The following is a 20942-nucleotide window of genomic DNA, read 5'->3' on the forward strand; positions in this document are numbered from 1 at the left end:
AATCTTGGAAGTATTGATGACAATGTTAACCTTGTTGAGCGCTACTGACAACTTCCTTTTCTTCCTTTCTTTGCTTTATATTTATAAATCGATCACGCCAAGAAAACGAGTGAACGATTCGATTTCGACAAATCCAGCGAAATTACTTCACATACTGTCATCCGCGCGACTGTAATCCATCGCGAGTCATTCAGCAGTTCATTGTGACGTTTTGTTCTACAAACGTTCAGCTGTCAAAATTTCAAGCTCAAAAAAGCGCAACAGTCAAACAATCAACAACAGTTACTTTCAAGTTTCAATAGCGTCTGTTCCGAATTTCATTAAACTGATTCAATCATTTAGCTTATTTTGTTCGCCTGTGAACTATGTGGTCTTGCCTTGAGCCTGTTCCAACCATCGATGAATCCATCGTTGGTGATTTTTGTACGAATGGTTTGCTGCGAATCAAAAGCGAGAAAACGGTGCGTGAGGAGCGTTTGGCAACCGAATAGTATCGATCAACCGGTGCGTTTCGCTCGCAATTGCAGGTGGTGAAAACTCCAAACATCAACGGGATTCTACAAAACAGCCGGCTTATCATATCGATCGACAGCGCCCTGATCCTGTACCCGGACGAGAAGCGGTGCAATGATGGAAACTTTATCGACGTTACTCACCCGGTGGAAGCGATCGCCGTGTCCGCCAGTGGCAACATCATCGTGTGTGGCTTGTGCGACGGCACGATCATTGGGCTGCACATAAATGGTATCAACTTATTCTCGTTGTACGTATCTTAATGAGCCATCAGAATGAGTTCGGTGAGAATGACGCGCTAACGATGACTTTTAACAGCCAAATCGATCCGAGCGACGCCGGGAACGCAGATGGTCGGTGCTTTGCTGGAATATCCGATGAAGGAAACGGGAGCTACGTTATTCAAACTGCGCGCGGTTCACTGTATCGTGTGGCGGTCGAAGAGGCGAAGATTGCGGAGTACATCGCAAAAACTAACCTGGAGCAGGAGTCCTGGACCGGCGCATTCCCCGACTGTGCCAGCTGTGACCGACTGCTGGGCAAGCAGTTTCGGGATCCGATCAGCTGTTTCATTCTTGTGCGCCGCGAAGAATCATCACCGTATCCGTTGATTGTCGCGGCAAACACGGACATGTTGTGCTTTTACCGGGGAGACTTCGTCGAAAAGGTGCAGCTGAAACCGGAGTACGATGGCGTAAAGAAGATGTATACTTTGATGAACTTCAAGTAAGTGAACGCAGAGTGAACATCGAAGCACACCTTGGATTACTAATTCGTTTTACCGTACGTAGCTTTGCCCTTACGCACAGTGGCCAAATTTTCGAGATATGCCCACTGTCCAAGTTCTATTCCGAACTGCCGTACACGTTCCGAATCGACGATCTGGTGATTTTGGAGGCCTCGGCGAATGTCATCGAAATGCTCATCATTACAAAGGCGGACGCAAATGGTCGAAAATTGATGAAGATTGTTAACTTTCCCTGTAAGTAACGGGCGACGTTGCCATCCAAATTTCATCTCTTTTGACTTTCAACACAACTGTGACTTTCGGTTCCGCAGCGATGGAGCTGAAGCAGGAAATGGAAATGCCTGAGCATACGTGGCTGGTGCAGCAGCCTAAAAATTCCGCCAACATCTACTATATCGTCGGGCAAACGCACCGTGAGCCCGTGGTGCAAGAGTTCGAGCTGAAGATTCTATCGGAAACCGATCCGTCGCAACGACTGGTGAAGCTGATCAAGATAGGGCGGTTCGACGAGGCCGAAGTGTTTGCCCGACAATTTGAACTCGACGTTCAGCTCGTGCACCAAGCGCGCGCCAAGTTGCTGCTGGTAAACCTCGCGTCCGGGAATGTAGAGGACAAGTTCCACAAGCTGATGGCGGCACTGGCGCACGTAGACGATGCGGCGTTTCTCAGTAGCATACGTGATGCCCCGATCAATGATAGGAACCTGAAGAAACGGTTCCTGCAATTTTTGCTCACGAAAGTGACCGTCGCTGAGGTTTGTAATATGGCGTTTGCTTTTCTGGGAAAATGATTGACAATTCATTCTTTGAAATGACTTTCACAGGATCCAACCATGGAATCGGTCATTGAGATCAACGAGCAGGTGCTGCGTATCGAAACGCTCAAACTGATCGACCCACTGGGTATCGATCAGGACTGGCAGCAGTTTGTGTACCACGACAACCTTCCGCAACTCTGCACCGAACTTTTCCAAAAGGACATGGACGCGGCCTGCCTGATCTGGTCACGGCACATTGCTTGCATCCTGCCACAGCTAGACGAAGTCAAGGTGGCCGCCCTGCTGGCCCGAATTCCGAAAGAAACGTCGCCGCTGCACATCGTCCAGTGGTTGCTGCACTTCGTCAGTCCCATATTGCACCATCATCCGCAAATGATGCAGCTCCTCGTGCAGTACATCATCGCGAAAGCGAAATCGTTTCAAAAGCTACCGAGCTGGCCCATGGTGGGCTTAACGTTCGTCGAGGATGTCATCAAGATACTGGCGGATGTGCAGTTCCCCCTGATCGATCTGCGGCTGCAGTATAACAGCAATATGGACGAACTGCACAGAATGGCGCGCGCTCTCCGCGATCTCGTCACACTGAAGCAAAAGTTCAACCTTCTGGCCAATCTCGATTGCTACATCGACGAAGACATCGAAAGTACCGCTTTTCGATTGCTGCAAATCACGCCACTCAATCTGCTGAACCGCATCGTCACCGAGTTTCTGTGGAAATTCTTCGTCGGCAAAGAGTCGAACCTTTATCATCAGATCGTCTGCTACATCCGGTTTCTCCTCAACAACCAGTACAGCAGCTTCTGGGACCAACGGTCGATCACGCTGATCGAGCTGCTGTACGACGAGCAGCAGCAGATGGAAACGGTGCTGGCCATTCTGAAGGCGGCACCCGTCCCATGGCCCGCCACGATCGCCTCACTCATGAAGTACGCTACCTGTGATCATCCGATCGCGGAGGAAATCGTAATGGCCCAAAACATGCAAACAATCAAGTGTTTGCAGATGAAGTACGGCTGGAGCGTTAAAGCACCGTACGATCCGAGGCTGCTCGTGCAACGTGTACTGAAACTGCATCTACCCGACATGCTGGTCGATATCGCGACGATCGTACGGACCAACCCGGGACTAACGTTTTCCACTGACCTGAGCGTGATCGCAAAGCTGGCCGAAGCGGGTGAAGTCATCGTGGCCGCAGAATATCTGGATGGGCTGAACGAGAAGCGAAAAGTCGCCTGTTGCCGGGGCTCCATCGGCATGATGATCGTAAGCAGCTTGATTTAGTGGCATGATGGTGCGCTTAAATTATAAAAAAACCTCTCTTCGACAGCGTACGGTGGATGCCGGAAGAATCTCTACAAACCTTGCGATGGCCTACCTGGAAACGCTGCAGATGCTCAAGCATCGAGCGGACGCGGAGCAGCAGCAAGACATTCAACAAATTGTTCACATCATGCAGCTTCGCATCGAGTTCGGGCTGGCCGTGAATCGCCAAAGTCTAAACAATACCGCAGATCGCGCCGAATTGCTTCTTTCGGGCATTAGGTTTATTCTTTCGAAGATCCGATCGAATCGCGTTCAGTTCCTCGATCTGCTTCTTGGAGCCGTACGTCGGCTTTCGTCCTATCTCGCTTACAATCCTCTTGACAGCCTGTACGAGGTGATGGTTCTACTTGATAATGTTCACATGAGTTGCCTCCTAGCGATACAGCTTCCGGAAGTGATCGATTTACAGCAAACCGGCAGCTTCCGATCAGTACACCGGATCGTTTCGCTGCTTCTTGCGCAACAGATACGCATGCTTCATGAGACCAAATGCTCGGGGTGGGCTGAAGATCCTCTCGTATTTCCCGTTTGCCGTGCGCTGCTTTACCAGAGCCGTAGCGAGTCGCGAACAGAAGCGTCCATTCAATTGGAGCTGCTACGCTGGATTCACATTGGTGTTCGCTACTATCCAATCGGTGTGTTGGAAAATGAGCGACAGAAGCGGATCGGCGTGCCGGACACGGTATTCAATTTAGTTTACGAACAGCTTTCCCATGATGAAGGCTGCTCAAATGGTATCAACGGAAACGATTTGTGCGCGAAAAACAAAATCAAACGTGAATCACTGTCCGCGTTCGATGTGGTCAACGAAGACTTTGACCACGTCACTGTTCCGCATATTCAGCAGGTACAGGAGCAGGAAACGATTATCAAGTGCGTCGGGTTCGCGTTACAACTGATGCTCTGTCGGCTAAAGCCGGAAACCGCTAACGAACGTTCGCGAGAGGCACGCACCACTTTCGGGCAGTTGCTGCACTTGATAAAGGGTACTTTGCAGGATGAAGCAACGGTGGCCACTGCATTCCAAACCACGCTCGATCATCTGATCCGTTCCAAACAGTACCCACCGGTGCTGACTCTGGTTCATCTGTTAATGTCCTACCAACCGGCCATAGGGTTGACGATACCAGTACCATACGCAGAGAACGTTTATCGAAAAGCAATCAAGTACCTGCTCTCCCAGAAGGACCCGAACTACAGCAGTGAGTAATTAGAAATATCTTTCGTCTCATCATGCAACCCCATTTTTGATATTTTTGTTCTATTTTTCACCACTCCCTAGGCGCCATCATGACGCTGTCCACGTGTCAAAATCGGGATACCTGCATCGAGTACTTGCGTATGACTTTGATGAACGAATCGCAGAGAGTTTCCCTGCACACTCTACTGGAGTTCTATTACTTCACGATCGGCCAGGAAGCGAAGGCAGTTGAGGAGCGCAACCAGAGCCAGCGTTACACACTCTTCCACGAGCTGTGCAAGCTCGATCCATCGCTGAAGTCGAAGAAATCCTTTATCTTCCACTCGCAGGCTGATCTTATGAAAGAGCTGAAGCACAAGGTGATCGGCGTGGAGTTGCTGCGCAAGATGAGCGACGCATTCAGCTGGGACTACCAGCAGATGCTGGTTTCGCAGATACTGACCTTCTTCAGCCAGCAGGAACCCTCGTTCACCGTTTGCACCGATGAGTACGGTCGCGAGCAGGTTCTCGTGCAGGATAAGCCCGAGGCAATGCTAGAGCGCCTCGCAACGCACCTGGCCGAAATCGAAAACGCAGTGCTGCTGTGTTCCAAGCTCACCAAGTTCATGGAAGAGGCGAACGGTTACTTTTACGAGCAATTTTTCTGCATCTTCGACATACTGGCCCAATTCAGCGAACTCACCGACGAGATCGGTATGTGGCGCAATATACTGATGTTTATGAAGGAAAATCTCACCGGCCGCCGACGGCAGCGGCCAGGGCATCTGGAGCAGGAGGCATGGGTACGAATGCATCCGGACGGCGATATGCTTCCAGACATCGCCAAGTATCGCTACCCGTTCATGCTGATCGTGCGCCAACCGCTAAAGGTGCTGCTGAAGGAGGACATCGCGATTGACAACTACCAGAAGCTGCTGGTGCTGGTAAAGATGAAGTCAGCGCTTGAGGGTCTGGACTGCGACGAAATGAACGATTACTTCTGCAAATCGGCGGTCGTCAACTCGATCAACGAGTACAAGATACAGAACAAGGAAAAAAGTCAACACAGCGAGTGGCATCAGCAGGCGAAAAATAAAGCTTTCCTGCAATCGGTAAGTGGAGTGGTCTTGCTTGCAACCAATCGACTTTCCTCACCTTCACCGACACCTTTCAGATACTGCGCATCGTGGACAGTGTAAAGGATCGCTCTTCCAAGCTGATAATCCTGTACTACATCACTTGCAACGCGTCGGACGGTGAGGATCAGGTTAATGCCGCTCACGCTTGCTATCAGTTCGCCCGGAAGCACGAAACCGAACTGGTCACCGTTCCGGAGGCCAAGGAAAAGTTGGACAAAATATTCCGCAAGTATCCGGTGTTGAAGACGCAGCAGCTACTCCAACAAAGCGGTGTCACGGAAGAGAAGCAGTTCCAGCTCGTGCGCAACCCACAGGAACTGATCCAAGCCCTGTACAGCGAGTCGTGCTTCCAGAAGGTGAAGGTGAACGAGCTTGTCGAAGTGGTTGGCAAACTGTATGACCTCGACGTGGAAGCGATCCAGACGATGTTGCTGCAGAAATGGATAACCATTTTCGGCGGTGGCGCTGAATCGGCCGACGATTTCAATGGAATGCTCGAGGAAACGCTGTACGATGATCACAACGTGTCGCAAGGAAGCCAGAACGATGACGCCTGCGTGCAGGACTACATGAAGCGAGCGTACTACATTCTCAGCAGCTGGGAGCGGGCGAAGAGTATCGAGTTCCTGGTGGCCCAGCTTAACTCGGGTGCCGATAGTTCGTCGGACATTGGCAAACAGCTGCAGATTTACCAGTGCTTCAGTAAGCTCGTGGATGCGAACTGCAACCCGTATCAGACGTTCTTTACGCAGCAGCGCTACACGGCGCTCAAATGCGTCCACCTGTTGAAGTCGCTCGGGCTCAACAATCTTTCGATTCAGAAATTTGAGGAGACGGACAAAATGGCACTGCTCAAAATGCTGTGGCAATCGCACGCCACCAATCCGAGAGGCCTGGAGGTGCTGGCCCTGATTTGCATCGGGTACAGTATCTATAAACCACAGATTTGGAACGGCATTCTCAAGCAGATGGCACGGCTCGGGATGGTACGACATCTGCGCGGCCTGATCGACATCGTGACTGCGAAACGACAACTGTTCGCTCTCGACGGCTACCGAATGGCGTGGGAGCTGCTGATCAAGGAACCGTTCCGTAGCGCCAGCCGCGAACAGTCCCTTGCGGAGGACGCAATGTTAGCCCGCTCGCTCGTGATGATGCAAAAGTGTCCGATATCGTCCCGTTTGAACCTGCTGGAGATTGCGGGTGTGTGCGTAAACGTGAATCGAGTCAACATGGCCGCGGTAATGATCGGTTTTGCCGAACACGATCAAAAGGAAGCCCTGAAAAAGGTAAAGGTTGCGATTACGATTACATCCTTCTGTGTTGCTCTATTAATGGTTTTTTTTTGTGTGACAAAATTTATTTCAGTTGATCGCCAACAATGCGGTTCCCAATCTGAAGGATCAAATTCAAGACCTGGAAGAGTTTGGTCTCGTAACGACCGTCACGAAGGCCGTCTGCCGGGAACTTAGTCTGGACGATGTTTCACCTCAACAGCGGACGTCAAAGCAACGATCCGATTAATGTCGGCTTTCTATTTGTTTCGTATTTTACACCTTTTCCTCTTCAATATTGTCCATCTCAGAATATAGTACATAGCTGCTCTTTGTATTTGTAGGTCACAATAAATTAATGCTTTCTTTTGTCTACATGAAATCTGGAAACGACAGTACATCCTTCTGTGCGGCCTTTTAAACCCGATCACTTTTTGCCTCGTCGAAGGCGACAGCTAGCCTCGGCAGGGTTCGCTTCATCTTATCGATCTCACGCTGATGGACACCATGGCAGTGGCTGATCCTGAGCCAGCGGAGGGCCGGAAACCGTTTTACAAAGATCAGCAAATGCGTTTCCTCCAGCTAAAAATGAAAACATACTGAATGGGACGCTAGTTAGCCTACAAACCATAGTCCTCAGGCGATTGTTACCCTGCGATAGTTGGAAAGCAGCATCCGTTCAACGGCGTACGTTGGTGTGAGTTGAAGTACTTCGGGATAGATTTTAACATTAACCAACGACAACGAGTGTAGTCTCGTAAAGGCCATTAAACACTCGATTCCTTCAAGGTACGTGCCTGTTTCCAGCTCGGGCGAACCGAGGACCAGAGTTCGCAGGGCCGGCAACGCTGCCTGCTGCAGATTGATTCTCGAGGCACCAACCCGCAAGCGCTTAAGACGCGTTAGTTTGGCGATGTGCACCAGCTCGATGGTCCCTTCGGACACCTGGAGTGACAGTTGTTCCAGCTGCGTCAGCTTCTCGAACATCGTATGCAACACGTAGCTGTCGATAAACTTTACGATCAGTTCGAGCTCGCGTAGATGAACCAATCGGCGAAAGAACGATATGCTGGCGTTCTGTTCGCTTTTGGTCATCCCTTTTAAGCGACGATCAATCGCCAGACGGCGAAGGTTGGACAAGTCGAGACGATAGAAGGAGAAGCTCTCCTTTGCATTGAACACGATGTGCAGCGTGTGCAGTTGAGTTACGAATTGCCGCAACAGTTCAACGTGTCGCTCCGACTGTACCCACACGGAAAGGTTGGATAGTTTCGGTGCCATCAACAACGACAACCCATCGACGTCGATCACTTCCAATTTGAGCGTACGCAACTCATCCATCTGCAGGGCCATCGGTCCCCGGGGATCCGCTTTGCAGCTACCGATCAGATGGAGCACCGCCACCGTTCGAAGGTTAAGCAACTGATCTTCACACAGGGCCGTCCACCGTGGGTCGTTCCATTGGGTGTGCAGGCACAGGAAGGTCGGTGCTGGAACGCACACTGGAAGCAAGACTCGCAATGCTTTAAACGTCTCATTGCTACACCGGCTGTCGAACTGTAGCTTCACGTTGGGATAACGCCGTTCAAGCACCAGATGTTTCACATTCAGTGGACGATTTCCGTCGATCGCCAGCAGCACACGACGTTCGATGAACCGTTCCGACAGCAACACGTTGTTCCATCGGCGACAGACAAGCGACAGGTTTCGGCGCGTTCGAAAATCTAGGTTTTCGAATATAAGCTCCAGAATCTAAAGCCAAAAAGGACAGTTGCAGCTGAAAACGGAATGTGCACCGCGGGCAGTATTCTTACCTCATTTGGCATCCAGTTGAAATTCGCCATTTACAAGCCCCGTGCACAAGGCGCCGATTGGGGCCAGCTCCAGCAACGTACTGATATGACGAGGAAATAAACATTTCCCGTTGCGAGCGATCACATGGTATCATCGCGCGCCCCAGACTGTACTGTCATCGTCGGCCTCTTGTTTCTGCAGCTCCTGCGCTCCCATCTATGAAACGCCGGAATCGGCGATTATCAACCCACCATCCAGCTGGTTTCGTCCACAGACGGTGTGTCGGCTACGCACATGAACGAAAAAGTTTGTTAATTGATAAGCGCGTGTGGTGCTTCCGGTAAACAATAACAGTGGCTCGTTGTTTACGTTTCGTTCGGTCTCTCGATTCATGCCGGCGGTGAACCATCCGGATGAACTGCTAGTCCTTGCTCTTGTTGTGTAGCCGCCAATGAGTAACTGTTTTGTATCCTCGATTCTGCCTAAAAACGAAAGAAAATATTTGTAAAACTTTTCCCCAAACTAGCGTAATGTTTGGAATTTCACCTTAGTTTCCATTCCTCTCAGCCTTTCGATGGGTTCCGGTGCAGTGCTGCCAGCTGGAGATCAACCCTGCCGTCACACCGCACATTTCATCGGCGGCGACAGCGAAGCTGTCAAACAGGCCGAGCGATTTGTATAGAGAAAGAACAGAATAAGAAGTGCTTGCAATTTTTCCCTGCTCGCGGAATCCTAGCGGAAGTGGAGTGCATTTTCTTGGCTTTCTAACCGTCCCCGAGGAAAAGTGAATCGGGAGCCGAACCGTGGTTGTTGTTTTCTATTTCATTTCCCGTAGCCTTTCGCCGTCTCGTTGAAAACGAAGTTGGCTTTGTGTGCAGCCAGCAGCGTTGTGCGTTCCGCTCGCTGGATATCGATCAGCCGAAGGCTAGGCGTGCAGGATGGGCCTAATAGAACAACTGCAGGAGCAAGGATGGTCAGTATTTCGGTCCCCCAAAGAGCGAAGCAAACCTCGAACCGGCAATACCACTGCCGTGTCCGTGATCGGTGTTTGGTTGATTTTCTTTTCCTCAATACCGACCGACAGGTACGTGACGGAGCCGGGGCTGGAAAAGTTGCTGGAAGGCGGTGGTGACAAGAACGGGCGGCTAGTTAATCCCGATGTGAAGCAAGTTGTGAAATTGGCACTGAATGTACGTATTAGTCACCGTTGTTGATTGTTTCGGGGCACTTTCGTTTCATTTTTCATACGTAGCACACACATACACACACACCCACTTCAAATCACTTTTCGTTTCGTGTGACAGTAAAGTATGGATTTTATTTGTTTTACGTTCCTTCCCTTCCCGCAGACGGATTTGCGGGAGTTCGGTGGCGGTAGCCTCGGTTCCCTGTCGAGCCGTAGTAGCGCAAAGACGGACAGTTTCACTGGCACCGGTGTGGTGCAACTCGTCAAGCTCCGCAATTTGGGTGCACCGAAGGTGAACGAAGAATCGAAGGTGGCGCCGCGTTTGCTGAAGCTCACTATCACCGACGGGCAGACGCAGTATGTGGCGCTTGAGCACGAGCACATCCCCGCCCTCAGCCTCAACACGCCGCCCGGCACAAAGCTGCTCCTTAGGAACGGACCTATCCGGATCGTGCAGGGTGTGATGCTGCTGAGCGACAAACATCTCACCGTCCTCGGCGGCCAGGTGACTGCACTGGTGGAAAAGTGGGAACTGAGCCGCACGATGGCAAAGTACGCGAAAGGCGGTCGGCTGCAGTTCAGCTCGTCGGGCCCCCCGCCGTGGATAGCTTTCGGGCAGAAGATTCAGCAACCGGCCGCCGCGAACGACAAGGACTTTAAAAGTCTGCCATCGAAGGAGAAGGAAGAGTCGAAGGAAAACAGCGAGTTCAATGCGCAGCGCAACGATGCGATCGCGGAAGCGACCAAGCTGGGCACGAAGAAAACGTTCGGCGGTGGCAGCAAGCAGATGGTGGACGCGAATGTGCAGAAAATCATGGACAAGGGCTTTTCCGAAGAGCAGGCCACCCATGCGCTCAAGCTGACGCGCAACAACGTTCAGCGGGCGTTGAGCAACCTACAACGGATCGAGGATCGCAAGCAGCACCACGCTGCGCAGGCACAGGAAGCCGGTGGCCCGCTGGGTGGTGGTGGAAAGTTGGAGTCGGGCGGCTTCGGTAAATCCGGTGGACGGCGTGGCGCCGGGAAGCGAGAAGCGGCCGAGCTCGAGCTGCAATCGAAACCGTCCGGGAAGGTTTCGCTATCCGATTACCTGGGCGATATTCTTCAGGACAGCGAACCATCGGTTGCTCCTGCTGGGGGCAGCAAGAAGGCAAGCAAAGAATCGACACCGAACGATATACATCACAAAGGTGGCGGCGGCGGCCGAGGCGAAAGCAATGGCCGGCCGGAGCCGGGTGGTAATCGAGGGGGTGCTAGAAACAGTCGCCAGGAATCGTCACAAAATCGCAATGGCATTCAGTCCAGTGCGGGCGGAAATCGGAACGCCAACTCGGATGCCAACCATGGGGGTGGTGGTGGTGTGGGCGGTGCCGGAGCCGTTGGCGGTGGCAAGCAGCACAATCAGCAACGGTTTGAAAATAACATTTCGAGCAGTTTTGCAAATCGCAACACATCGACCGCTCCGGGAAATAGCTCGTCTGGCAACAGTCGAGGTCAGAATCATCACCAGCAACAGCAAGGACACCACCAAGGTGGGAGCCAGCGCGATGGTCAGGGAAACTTTAAACAGTCGGATTATGCCGGTTCCGGCAGTGGACGGTACCGGGGAGGTGGCAACGAGACCCAGTCTTCCGCGAACCACAACCATCAAGCATCGGCAGGAACATCCAACAATCCTAGTTCCAGCTCACGCGAAGGCGGATCGTCGCGCCGGAATGACGCCAAGTACAATCAACAACATCAATCTTCCTCCTCGGGCGCCGGGTACAACGCTCAGCAGCAGCAGCGTCAAGATGGGTATAATAATAACACTACCAACAGCAACAGTGCTTCCGGAAACACCGGATCCGGTGGAAAGTATGGTAAGGGACAGTCCCACCACTCCAATTACGGGCCGTCTGAGGGACGAAATCACGAGAATCGCACGGGTGGCGGCAAAGGGGGAGCAGGAGGTGCTTCGAGCACAGCAAACTCTCATCAACACCATGCGCCAGCGGCGTCAAACTATGGGAATGGTCCAAAGCAGTCCGGCAGCTACGGCAATCAGCAACAGCAACAGCAGCAAGGAGGAGCAAACGCTCACTACGGTCAGCAGGGCAGTAGTAGCAACGCCAACAACAATTATGCCGGTGGCACCAACAATGGCACGGCGAAGGTAAATACTACATCGAATGGGGGGGCGCTTCGGGTTCATTCAGGCCATTTTACGATGTTTGAAATTCCGCTTTCAGAACTCCAATAAATCGGGGCGTTACGGAGGAAAGGATGAATCTAACAAATACTCTGCTGGCCCTGCACCTTCGAACGCGGCCGGAACACAGCATCCTCCGAAGAAAGGAAAGGGAAGCCAATCAGTCCAATCCCAAGGACATCCGGGACAATCCATTGCACCGTTCGCCAACACCAGCAGTAGCAGCAACAGCAACGCCAACCACAAACCAGCATCTCAAACGGCCAACAACAGCAACAGCAGCAAAATCAATCATCTGACCGACGATGTGGCGACCATGCAAATTTTGACCGGAAAACCGGCCGGATTCGCCACCTCCAACACTGGTGCCGCTACTTCATCGAACGTGCCGGCCGCGTCTTCTGCGCCGACCAAACTCGGACCGCTGAAAACGATGTCTACCCACCCGCCTGGGACAATCGTCCAGCATGGACCGCCACCGATGGCTGCATCCCCGGCCACCACAATGCCAGTGCCGGGGCCGCGTGTGACACCGCCCGGTATTCCGGTTGCCGGTCCTGGTCCGGGTAGTAGCAGCGCTGCGGCCGGTGGTCCGGTGGTCACTGGTGGTGTGCCGAAAAGTTTCATCCAGCTTCCGAATGGCTACAGCTACAACCCGTACCAGATTATGGGTTTCCAGAACAAACAGTCCAACGAGTTCGCCCTGAGCGTGCTGAAGAACCACCAACAGTTCGAACAGATGCAAGCGTCACACCTAGGGGCTTCCCAGGTAGCGGCCGCACCCGCCACGGTATCGCCCGGTGTGCCGTTGGGTGCCACTACCCCGAACAACGTCCTGGCGCCGCCAATGATGTCGGCCGCACCGGCAACCGGTCCGGTGGCATCACCCGGCATGGCGATCGCCCCGGTGCCAGCCGGCACCATGGCGCCCATGTATCTGAACTGGAAAATTGGCGATCGCTGCATGGCCAAGTACTGGGAGGATGGTGGTGTAAGTATTCCAATGGCCCTGACCCAACCAACCTGACACGCGATCTTTCACCGTCTCCTGGTACTTTTTCACAGTTTTACACGGCGGAGATCACCAACACGACGAAAAATACGTTCGTGGTGCACTTTCTGGAGTACGGCAACTTTGAGGAGGTACTGAAAACGGACTGTATTCCGCTGGCTCAGGCGACTACTCCGGTCGCGCAGGCACCGATGGGCCTTGGCTTCCATGCCGCGACGACGTCACACCTTGCCCCACCACCGCAACCGGCACCCGTGCCCGGTCCACCGGTGCAGTACGCTCCCCATCATCCGCATCATCCGCACCATCACGGTCACGTTCCGCCGCATCATGCACCACCACCGATGGCAGCCGCCGGACCGGGTGCGTACCCTGCTCCGATGCAGGATGATGGTGTGGTGCATCAGCCCTCTCACTATGTGTCCTACAAACCCGGACCGCATCCACCGCCGATCGCTTCACCGGTGCCAGCGCCAGTCCCGCAGTCGCTGCCACCGACGGTGGCAATGAATCAGTATCAACCGGCACCGCACCATATGCACCACACGCAACAGCTACCACACCAGCAGCAGCAGCAGCAACAGCCACAACAACATCAGCAGCACATGCATCACCAGCCGCAGCAACAACAACCGCAACAGGCACAGGCTCACATGTCCCAGCACCAGCACCATCAGTCCCAAATGGGCGGGCACGGATGCCAACCGCAGCAGCAGCTACAACAACAGCAGCAGCAGCAGCGTGGCGGCACCAAGTTCCGGGAGCAGCGGCCCATGTACGTGCCACCGGCGCAACGCAAGTAAACTCGCTTTCCTCGCTTTTCTACTCCCTTTCCCCCCACCCCCACCCCCACGCCCGTGTTCCTTGTCCAACGTGAGCGCGCCACCGAATGAGTTTCGTTTTCTGAAGTTCGTTCCGCGAACGAAGCTGACAAGAGCAATCATACTTCTTATATTGTACCCCCCACAGCATGTGAAGGCGATCGTGGCGATGCTGCGCGAAAAGTATTTCTTTCCCTATTTAATCCCATCTCCACCATAAAACCGCCGCTACGTCGTCGTGTCGCCGGCGGAGGAGAGGTACATCATTAGAAACGGCACTCGAAACGAACGAATACACACACTGCCACCGCCGGGGGCGCCGGTGCGTGATCGGCAGCGGCACTATTTATTCCTGCGGAAGCGGGGTGCGCAAAGCTGGGGCGCGCGCGTGCAGCGTTCAACTTCTCTTGCGGATGCGGGGCGTGATTTTTTTCTGTTTTCCATCGCCATGTGTTTTATCGAAATATAAAAACAAAAATCATCTCCCCGTCGGTTTTGCGGTTGTAACGTTGTAGCCTGCGGAAACCAATTGGCAGCAGTTGGATAGGAAGTGGAAGTGTCTTGGCCTTGTCAGCGTCACCTTGGTTTCGGTTGAAGTTGCTTGCCAATAATGTTTAGCAACACTTTGGATGGACTTTTACATTTAAAAAAAATACAAGAGCAGAACCTTTCTGTCTCTCAGCATTGTCAGCAAACACGCAAAACAAAAACAAAAACGCCCAAGTCCTCGACATCTCAACACACCGGTGTATCAGGATATCTTTAGTGTAACGTTAGTTTTTCTACAAATTAAAATGCATAAACACATACACACGGAGAGGGAGAAAATTAGAGAAACAATTGTAGCAATGCCTTGCATTGTGTGGATAGAATTCACTTCCTTCTCAAATTGATGAATAAAGTAAATTGATCGTTGTATATTCTGGTTGGCGCTCGTGTTTGGCTTCGGTTATTCCTTCCTGTTTAACGTAATAAATAGAGCTGGATGGAAATAGAAAGCTGGCCGCATCTTCAGCTAGTTTCCCGTTGCAGTTTGGTGAAGAACAGGAACACCTGCTCCAGTGAGGTCTGCCCGAGGGCGTAATCCTCGATGTCGAGCACACGCTTGGCTTCCTCCATCAGCCCGAACATCGTCGACCAGCGTGTGTTGGTGGACGGGATCTGATACGTAACGGACTCTAGGTACTCCTCCCTGTAACACCGAAGGAAACGGGGATGACCACCACAGAGCTAAAAACAAGCACCGGAGAGGACTTACTTGAGCTGGGCCATCGGGAAGCGTTCCACGACGTATCGCTTAACGTTGTCGAGCCGCCCCTCGTCGGCCGTTTCCACCCGTTTTAGCTTAATCGTCAAGAAGTACCCATTCGAAAACTTGTTCTTCAGGTGCTGCGTCGAGCCGAGACACTTAAACTCCCCGTTCACCATGATGGCCAGCCGGGTGCAGAGCGCCTCGCACTCCTCCATGCTGTGCGACGTCAGGACGATGGCTTTCCCCGCGGCCCGTTCCTTGCACACCACGTCCCACAGTTGCCTCCGTGCGCCCGGGTCCATGCCGGTCGTCGGCTCGTCCAGATACACCACCGCCGGGTTACCCATCAGCGCCAGGGCCGTGCTGAGCTTCCGCTTGTTTCCTCCACTGTACGCCTTCGTCTGCTTGTCGATGTGCTTCCCGAAGTTCAGTTCCTCCGCCAGTCGCAGTGAAAGTGCCGCCACGTCCGCCGTTGGAACCCCGCGCAACAGGGCGAAGATCTTCAACGTTTCGCGCCCCGTCAGGTCGTCAATCAGGGCGTCGAACTGGGGGCAGTACCCGATCCGGCGGTGCACCTCGTTCATGCTGCTCTTCAGGCTGACCCCGTTGATCCACGCCTCGCCGTGCGAGATACTCTCGTCGCCCGTCATCATCTTGAAGGTGGAAGTCTTGCCGGCCCCGTTCACACCGAGCAAACCGAAGCACTGCGAGTGCTCGACGGCCAGCGACAGCTGGTTGACGGCCAGGAACTTCTTGTAGTACTTGGTCACGTCGCGCAGCACCAGATTGTTGGCCACTATTTCGGCCCCGCTCAGCTCACGCACGCGCCTCTTCTCCGCCAGCACGTCCGAGTCGGTATCATCCCCCTCGGTGGGCGGCACGGTCCGGCTCGCCTTGCGCCCGAACAACCGATCCAACACCCGGTACTCGACGAACATCAGCAGCAGGAAGGAAATCAAGCCCACCACGAACAGGTACATCAGATTGCGGCTGATGCCGGTGCGTTCGAACGTGAACACGTCCGTGTCTGAAACGAATGTCGGAACGGAACGGAGATTAGAGCGGGCGAGACGGTGCACGATGCGCTGTGCTGCGCGACTTACTGCAGCACTGCGAGAATGCCTTGCAGAGCAGCTCTGGCGTACAGTCCGGCATCAGTTCGCACTGCGAGTCGCAAACCTGAGCCGTGGCCACGGCGATGTTCATATTGCTCAGCGAGTGGCTCAGCGCAAACAGGGGGAATATCAGGAAGGCCCACTCCATGCCCTCGGCCACGTGCATCAGGTCAAAGCCGTCGAACAGCAGCAGAAACACGGTCATGAAGAAGATCGTTCCGGTGAAGATGTTGAGGATCATCATCTTCACGAACCCGCTGGCCGGGATGTCGAAGGCGAACGAGAACAAGTAGGTGAGGGGTAGGAACGCAAAACCGAACACCACCATCACAAGGATCACCCGTCCTGGAAATGGGGGGTCAAAACGATCAGAGAGAGTAAGTGCTGGCCAATCGAGATACCCAACTCTAACTCACCAATTTCTTCCCCAGTCGACCAGCCATCCTCCTGGAAAGCGGCCAGTACAGCCACGTAGAACGCGACCGTTACCAGGAACGTGAAGAAATCCCACAGGAACGAGACCGCCCAGAAGCCCAGCACATTGGCGCCACTGACAAACTGCAGTAGCTTTGAGCGGGTGACGCGTTCCTTGATGTAGAACATAATGTAGAGCGCTGCGACAAACGCCATCGCGAAACCCGTATTGAACGCCAGCTGGAAGCCCATATTGTTGCCCGCCTGAAGTTGGGTGAACTGTGTGGCGAAAGTAAAAATGTTGCATCAACATTCTAGAGACACCGCACGGACATCACGGAACTTACTCTTGTTTCTGGGCGGAACGGTAAGGGATGGTTGGTCAGCAGTAGCGAGCACTGGGCACAGACCGAACGGAGCATCGCGTTGTAGAACGTGTTTAGCGCGAGCGGAGCCGTGTGGTACGCTTGCGCGTTGAACCAAACCGTGTGGTTGGTGGGCGTAATGGACGCCGCGATCATCAGCTGATTGTTGACCTGCGGCAAGTTTTCACCGTACCGCCGCAGGATGTAGTCCACCATGGGGTCGCTGATCGTACGGAGCGAGCGATCCGATCCCGCACCCTCGAAGAGCTGCTGGTAGGCCTCTATAACGCCCAGACTAGCCGCATCCGTTGCCGTGCCCTCCAGAACGGTTTCGGTCGTAGTGTAACTGTCGAAGCTGATCGTGAGCGGTGGCAGCGAGAGATTGTCGGGAGTCGAGCGCACAATCACGACGGTCATGATGACGAAGAAAATCGGAATGAATATTTGCACCAGCATCGCGATCCAGGCGCGCCTCGTAGCGATCGCTTTCTTCAGCAGCATCGCCCACAGTTGGTTCCTGAGCAGCGGGAACCCAGTGAGCAGCTTCAGGTCCGAGTCGCCGCTCTCCAGCGCGAGTGTGATCGTCGATCCATTCGCTGGGTAAACCGTGTTGGGCCGCTCCTCGGTGTCGCCCTCTGTCGGTGACTTTTTGCCCAGCGTATGGGAATCGCTACCGACACGCAGGAACACTTCCTCCAGGGTGGTCAACGATATACCGTAGCTGGTGATGCCGAGCGAGTCCGAGTGGTTTTCGAGGTCCTGCAGCAGCGGCTGGAAAACGCCCGTATGGGCATCATCCAACACGTACGACAGCTCCGTCCCAATGTCCGTGTCCACCTCCAGGTTGGCGATATGCTGGCGCATCAGTGTGGTAACGCGCCCCGTTTCACAATCATCCGCCTTCACACAAATCAGCCGATAGCCTACCCCGAATCGCTTCTTCAGGAAGAACGAAGAACCGGCCGCTTTCAGCTCACCATCGGCCATGATCGCAATCCGGTCCCCCAGGATGTCCGCCTCGTCCATGAAATGCGTCGACAGCAGGATCGTACGGCCGCGTTTTTCCTGGATGAGCAGATCCCAGAGAGCACGCCGGGCCGTTGGGTCCATGCCGGAAGTGGGCTCGTCGCAGAACACCACCTTCGAGCCTCCGCAGAGGGCCACCCCGACGGCCAGCTTCCGCTTCATGCCCCCGGACAGGGTGTGGCTCTGGGCGTGCCGTTTGTCTTCCAGCTGCAGCACCGACACGTAGTGATCGATCTCCCGCTCGATGCCCTTCGACTGGACGCCTTTGAGGCGAGCGAAAAATTTGATGTGCTCCCCGACGGTCATCTCGTTGAACAGCACGTTGTGCTGCGGACAGAGGCCGAGTGACTTGCGAGCCCCCTCGATGTTGGTGCGAATATCACAGTCGTTGATGAGGGCCGTGCCGGATGTGGGCGAAAATACGCCCGTCAGCATCGACATGGTAGTCGTCTTGCCGGCCCCGTTGTGCCCCAGCAGGACCGTGATCTGATCCTCGAACATACTCAGATGTAGCCCCTTGACGGCCGCCTTCGTTTTGTTGAACACCTTCCGCAGACCCTTGATCCGTATCCCAGCGTGCTTGCCGACCGGTTCCGGTTCCACGTTCTCCGTTCCTTCGGGCGCCTCGGCCGAGTCGTCGACCGTGGTCACCCGGTTGGTCCAGAACTTTTTCGTCACCGGGAAGTACCAAGGTTCAGCCACGCCGTATTCGCCAGGAAACACTTTCTCCACGTAGAGAGCGATCAACAGGTAAATCACGGAATCGGCCAGCAGCATCATCATCGTTGCCCCGACGCTCAGATCATCGTCCACCGTGACCGGATCAAACATGTTGGACCACTGCAGCCCATTGGTGGTGCCCTCGTGACGCATGATCAACATGAAGCCGAATGACATGGCCGAGTTGTGGAAGAGGCATAGAACCAGCTTCGCCGACAGGGACATGGTGTCGTAGTTCGAGAACACAATGTTGTAAGGCATCACAAAAACGAACCACATCAGCCCGGCAATGCCGGATGCGGTGTTCGCCTTCGAGAAGAACGTGCTCATCATAAAACAGAATGTGATCGTGGCCAGGCTGTAGATGAACAGGTAGAACCAGATCGCGAACCAATTGGCGAACGTGAAAATGGCCAGTTCGGTGTTGGCTGTGACGCTCACGCAAAGTAGCACCGTTATGATCGAGATCGAGATGAGCAGCAGGATAATGCACTTGACGAACCACGCCGACCAGTGCAACCAGCTCGAGAGACCCATGATCTTCATTGCCTCCTTCAGCTGGCGCTCCTTCTCCACCGTAATGTACTTGACCGTGTTGATGCAGGTGTAGAAAAACGCGATCACTATGATCAGTGGCAGCAAGTTCTCCAGCCCGGTCAGCAGTGGATCACTGTAAAACGGTGGGTAAGGGTAGCGCTGGAGAGAGAGAGAGAAGGAAAACATGATACATCTGATACTGGCCCAATTTGTGTTCAATTGGCCCGGATGGCTTACACTCAGATAAACATCCGGCAGCTGGTAGTTGGGGGCCCGCTCGAGCACAATGGAGCGCGAGATGGCGCTCTGCAGCTGAAGGAACGTCTCGTTGTAGTAGTTGGCCGGGTAGCCCGCATCGTCGCGCTCGTACTGCCGTGCGCCGGGCACCTGGAACGCTGGAAAGGTGCGCTCCGTCTGCCAGTTGTTCCAGAATTCGCTTCCCGTCTCGCGGAACGTTCGCATCTCGCTCGGATAGCGCAGGGACAGTATCGTTTGGTCAGGCAGTTGTGTCAAGCTCTGGTAGGTGCAAGTGCGAGTGTTTAGTGATAGTGTGTCGGAAGACTTCACCACCAGGCGGGCTACTCACAGTGTAAGCGTCCGGGAACTCCACGCCAACGAGCACATTGTTGACCTGCATATAAGTCTGCATGGCTTGCGCATTGGTGAACGATAGCACCTGGAGGTTCTCGTCCAAAAATGACACCGAACGCTGCACGATGCTCTCGAGAACCGGATTCTGAGGCGAGTACCCGATGGTGTACACGATTTGCGGGCTAATCTCAGGATTGAGACTGTTTTTGGTGGGGTGAAAGTAGGCGATTAAAGGCCCAATAAAACGACGTATCTGAAGAGGCAACGGACGTCCTTACCGAAGGTGGGAGATAGTGTCCAGTTCGAGTGGGTTGAACACGGTCGGCTGGTGGAACTGTTCTGCGTCCACTAATCCGCGGATTAGTATGAGCAGAACACACGCCAGTATCGGAATGAGGATTTCGAACAGCGTCTGTAGGTAGTGACGCTTGGTGATGATCCAGTTTTTCCACAGGAGCAAGACGAATTTGCCCCAGTTTGAGGTACTCATTTTCGGGATCCCAACCTGCACGAACGGAACAGAACACAAATGGTGTCAGATTCACTTCGGGAAAAGGCTGTTGAGTCAAAATACGAAACAAATTCACTGTTTAAGCTTTGTTGCATTCATCGCACAGATCGGTTCCTAGACACACACATATTCCGATTTCCGGTTCGCGTGTCGATTACGCTGGGGATCGTAAATCTCGGCAAAGTGTTCTTATCACGACGCAGTAATCACGATATCGGCAGCTTAGCGCTGGGTCAGTTTGGTCAGCCCGACGGCGGTTCTGCGTCAGACGTACATTCGGCGGCGTCACTTGCGAAATTATATCTCACTTTTATCGGACACCCAACCGGTGGTGTTTACGCATAGGTCGAAGGGTGTGATTCACTATTTACGCTCGACCAAAACGCCTTATGCTACCCCCAAAAACACTGCCACGTAACATGAATGGATCGAACAATACACGACTAGCGCAC

General features: G+C 53.6%; 4 protein-coding genes across 4 annotated transcripts; 2 read left to right on the forward strand and 2 right to left on the reverse strand.

The window, feature by feature from the left end:
- The first annotated feature begins 365 nt into the window (after window positions 1-365).
- On the forward strand, window positions 366-7323 carry LOC128267559 (kinetochore-associated protein 1). The gene is made up of 10 exons (XM_053004425.1): window positions 366-461; window positions 528-763; window positions 832-1239; window positions 1305-1495; window positions 1573-2015; window positions 2085-3302; window positions 3367-4564; window positions 4645-5654; window positions 5717-6970; window positions 7050-7323. Exons 1-10 carry the CDS (start codon window positions 366-368, stop codon window positions 7203-7205), a joined length of 6210 nt encoding a protein of 2069 aa, XP_052860385.1. The 3' UTR covers window positions 7206-7323.
- LOC128267560 (uncharacterized) lies at window positions 7114-8992 on the reverse strand. The gene is made up of 3 exons (XM_053004426.1): window positions 8770-8992; window positions 7607-8707; window positions 7114-7537 (listed from the first exon to the last, which is right to left on the reverse strand). The coding sequence occupies exons 1-3, from the start codon at window positions 8797-8799 to the stop codon at window positions 7373-7375; spliced, it is 1296 nt and encodes a 431-aa protein (XP_052860386.1). The 5' UTR covers window positions 8800-8992; the 3' UTR covers window positions 7114-7372.
- A 695-nt stretch (window positions 8993-9687) lies between these two features.
- Window positions 9688-13941, forward strand: LOC128278730 (AT-rich interactive domain-containing protein 1B). Its single transcript, XM_053017458.1, has 5 exons — window positions 9688-9722; window positions 9834-9939; window positions 10099-12090; window positions 12167-13117; window positions 13192-13941. The coding sequence occupies exons 1-5, from the start codon at window positions 9688-9690 to the stop codon at window positions 13939-13941; spliced, it is 3834 nt and encodes a 1277-aa protein (XP_052873418.1).
- Window positions 13942-14970: 1029 nt separating this feature from the next.
- Window positions 14971-20469, reverse strand: LOC128278731 (phospholipid-transporting ATPase ABCA3-like). Its single transcript, XM_053017460.1, has 8 exons — window positions 20258-20469; window positions 19975-20179; window positions 19626-19904; window positions 17088-19547; window positions 16743-17019; window positions 16315-16671; window positions 15218-16238; window positions 14971-15151 (listed from the first exon to the last, which is right to left on the reverse strand). Exons 1-8 carry the CDS (start codon window positions 20467-20469, stop codon window positions 14971-14973), a joined length of 4992 nt encoding a protein of 1663 aa, XP_052873420.1.
- Window positions 20470-20942: the final 473 nt, after the last annotated feature.

This window comes from Anopheles cruzii, chromosome 2 (assembly GCF_943734635.1).
Source record: "Anopheles cruzii chromosome 2, idAnoCruzAS_RS32_06, whole genome shotgun sequence".
NCBI lineage: Eukaryota > Metazoa > Arthropoda > Insecta > Diptera > Culicidae > Anopheles > Anopheles cruzii.

Bases quoted from the DNA above. Each gene is read 5' to 3' on its own strand.
- LOC128267559 (XM_053004425.1), top strand. From the start codon at position 366: ATGTGGTCTTGCCTTGAGCCTGTTCCAACCATCGATGAATCCATCGTT. The intron at 764-831 runs GTACGTATCTTA...GACTTTTAACAG, and splicing joins GGTATCAACTTATTCTCGTT to CCAAATCGATCCGAGCGACG. The intron at 1,240-1,304 runs GTAAGTGAACGC...TACCGTACGTAG, and splicing joins TATACTTTGATGAACTTCAA to CTTTGCCCTTACGCACAGTG.
- LOC128267560 (XM_053004426.1), bottom strand. From the start codon at position 8,799: ATGGCGAATTTCAACTGGATGCCAAATGAG. The intron at 8,708-8,769 runs GTAAGAATACTG...TTTTGGCTTTAG, and splicing joins TCAACTGGATGCCAAATGAG to ATTCTGGAGCTTATATTCGA. The intron at 7,538-7,606 runs GTAACAATCGCC...TTTCATTTTTAG, and splicing joins TGCTTTCCAACTATCGCAGG to CTGGAGGAAACGCATTTGCT.
- LOC128278730 (XM_053017458.1), top strand. From the start codon at position 9,688: ATGGGCCTAATAGAACAACTGCAGGAGCAAGGATG. The intron at 9,723-9,833 runs GTCAGTATTTCG...ACCGACCGACAG, and splicing joins CAACTGCAGGAGCAAGGATG to GTACGTGACGGAGCCGGGGC. The intron at 9,940-10,098 runs GTACGTATTAGT...CCCTTCCCGCAG, and splicing joins TTGTGAAATTGGCACTGAAT to ACGGATTTGCGGGAGTTCGG.
- LOC128278731 (XM_053017460.1), bottom strand. From the start codon at position 20,469: ATGAGTACCTCAAACTGGGGCAAATTCGTCTTGCTCCTGTGGAAAAAC. The intron at 20,180-20,257 runs GTAAGGACGTCC...CACCAAAAACAG, and splicing joins GACACTATCTCCCACCTTCG to TCTCAATCCTGAGATTAGCC. The intron at 16,672-16,742 runs GTGAGTTAGAGT...CCCCATTTCCAG, and splicing joins GTCGACTGGGGAAGAAATTG to GACGGGTGATCCTTGTGATG.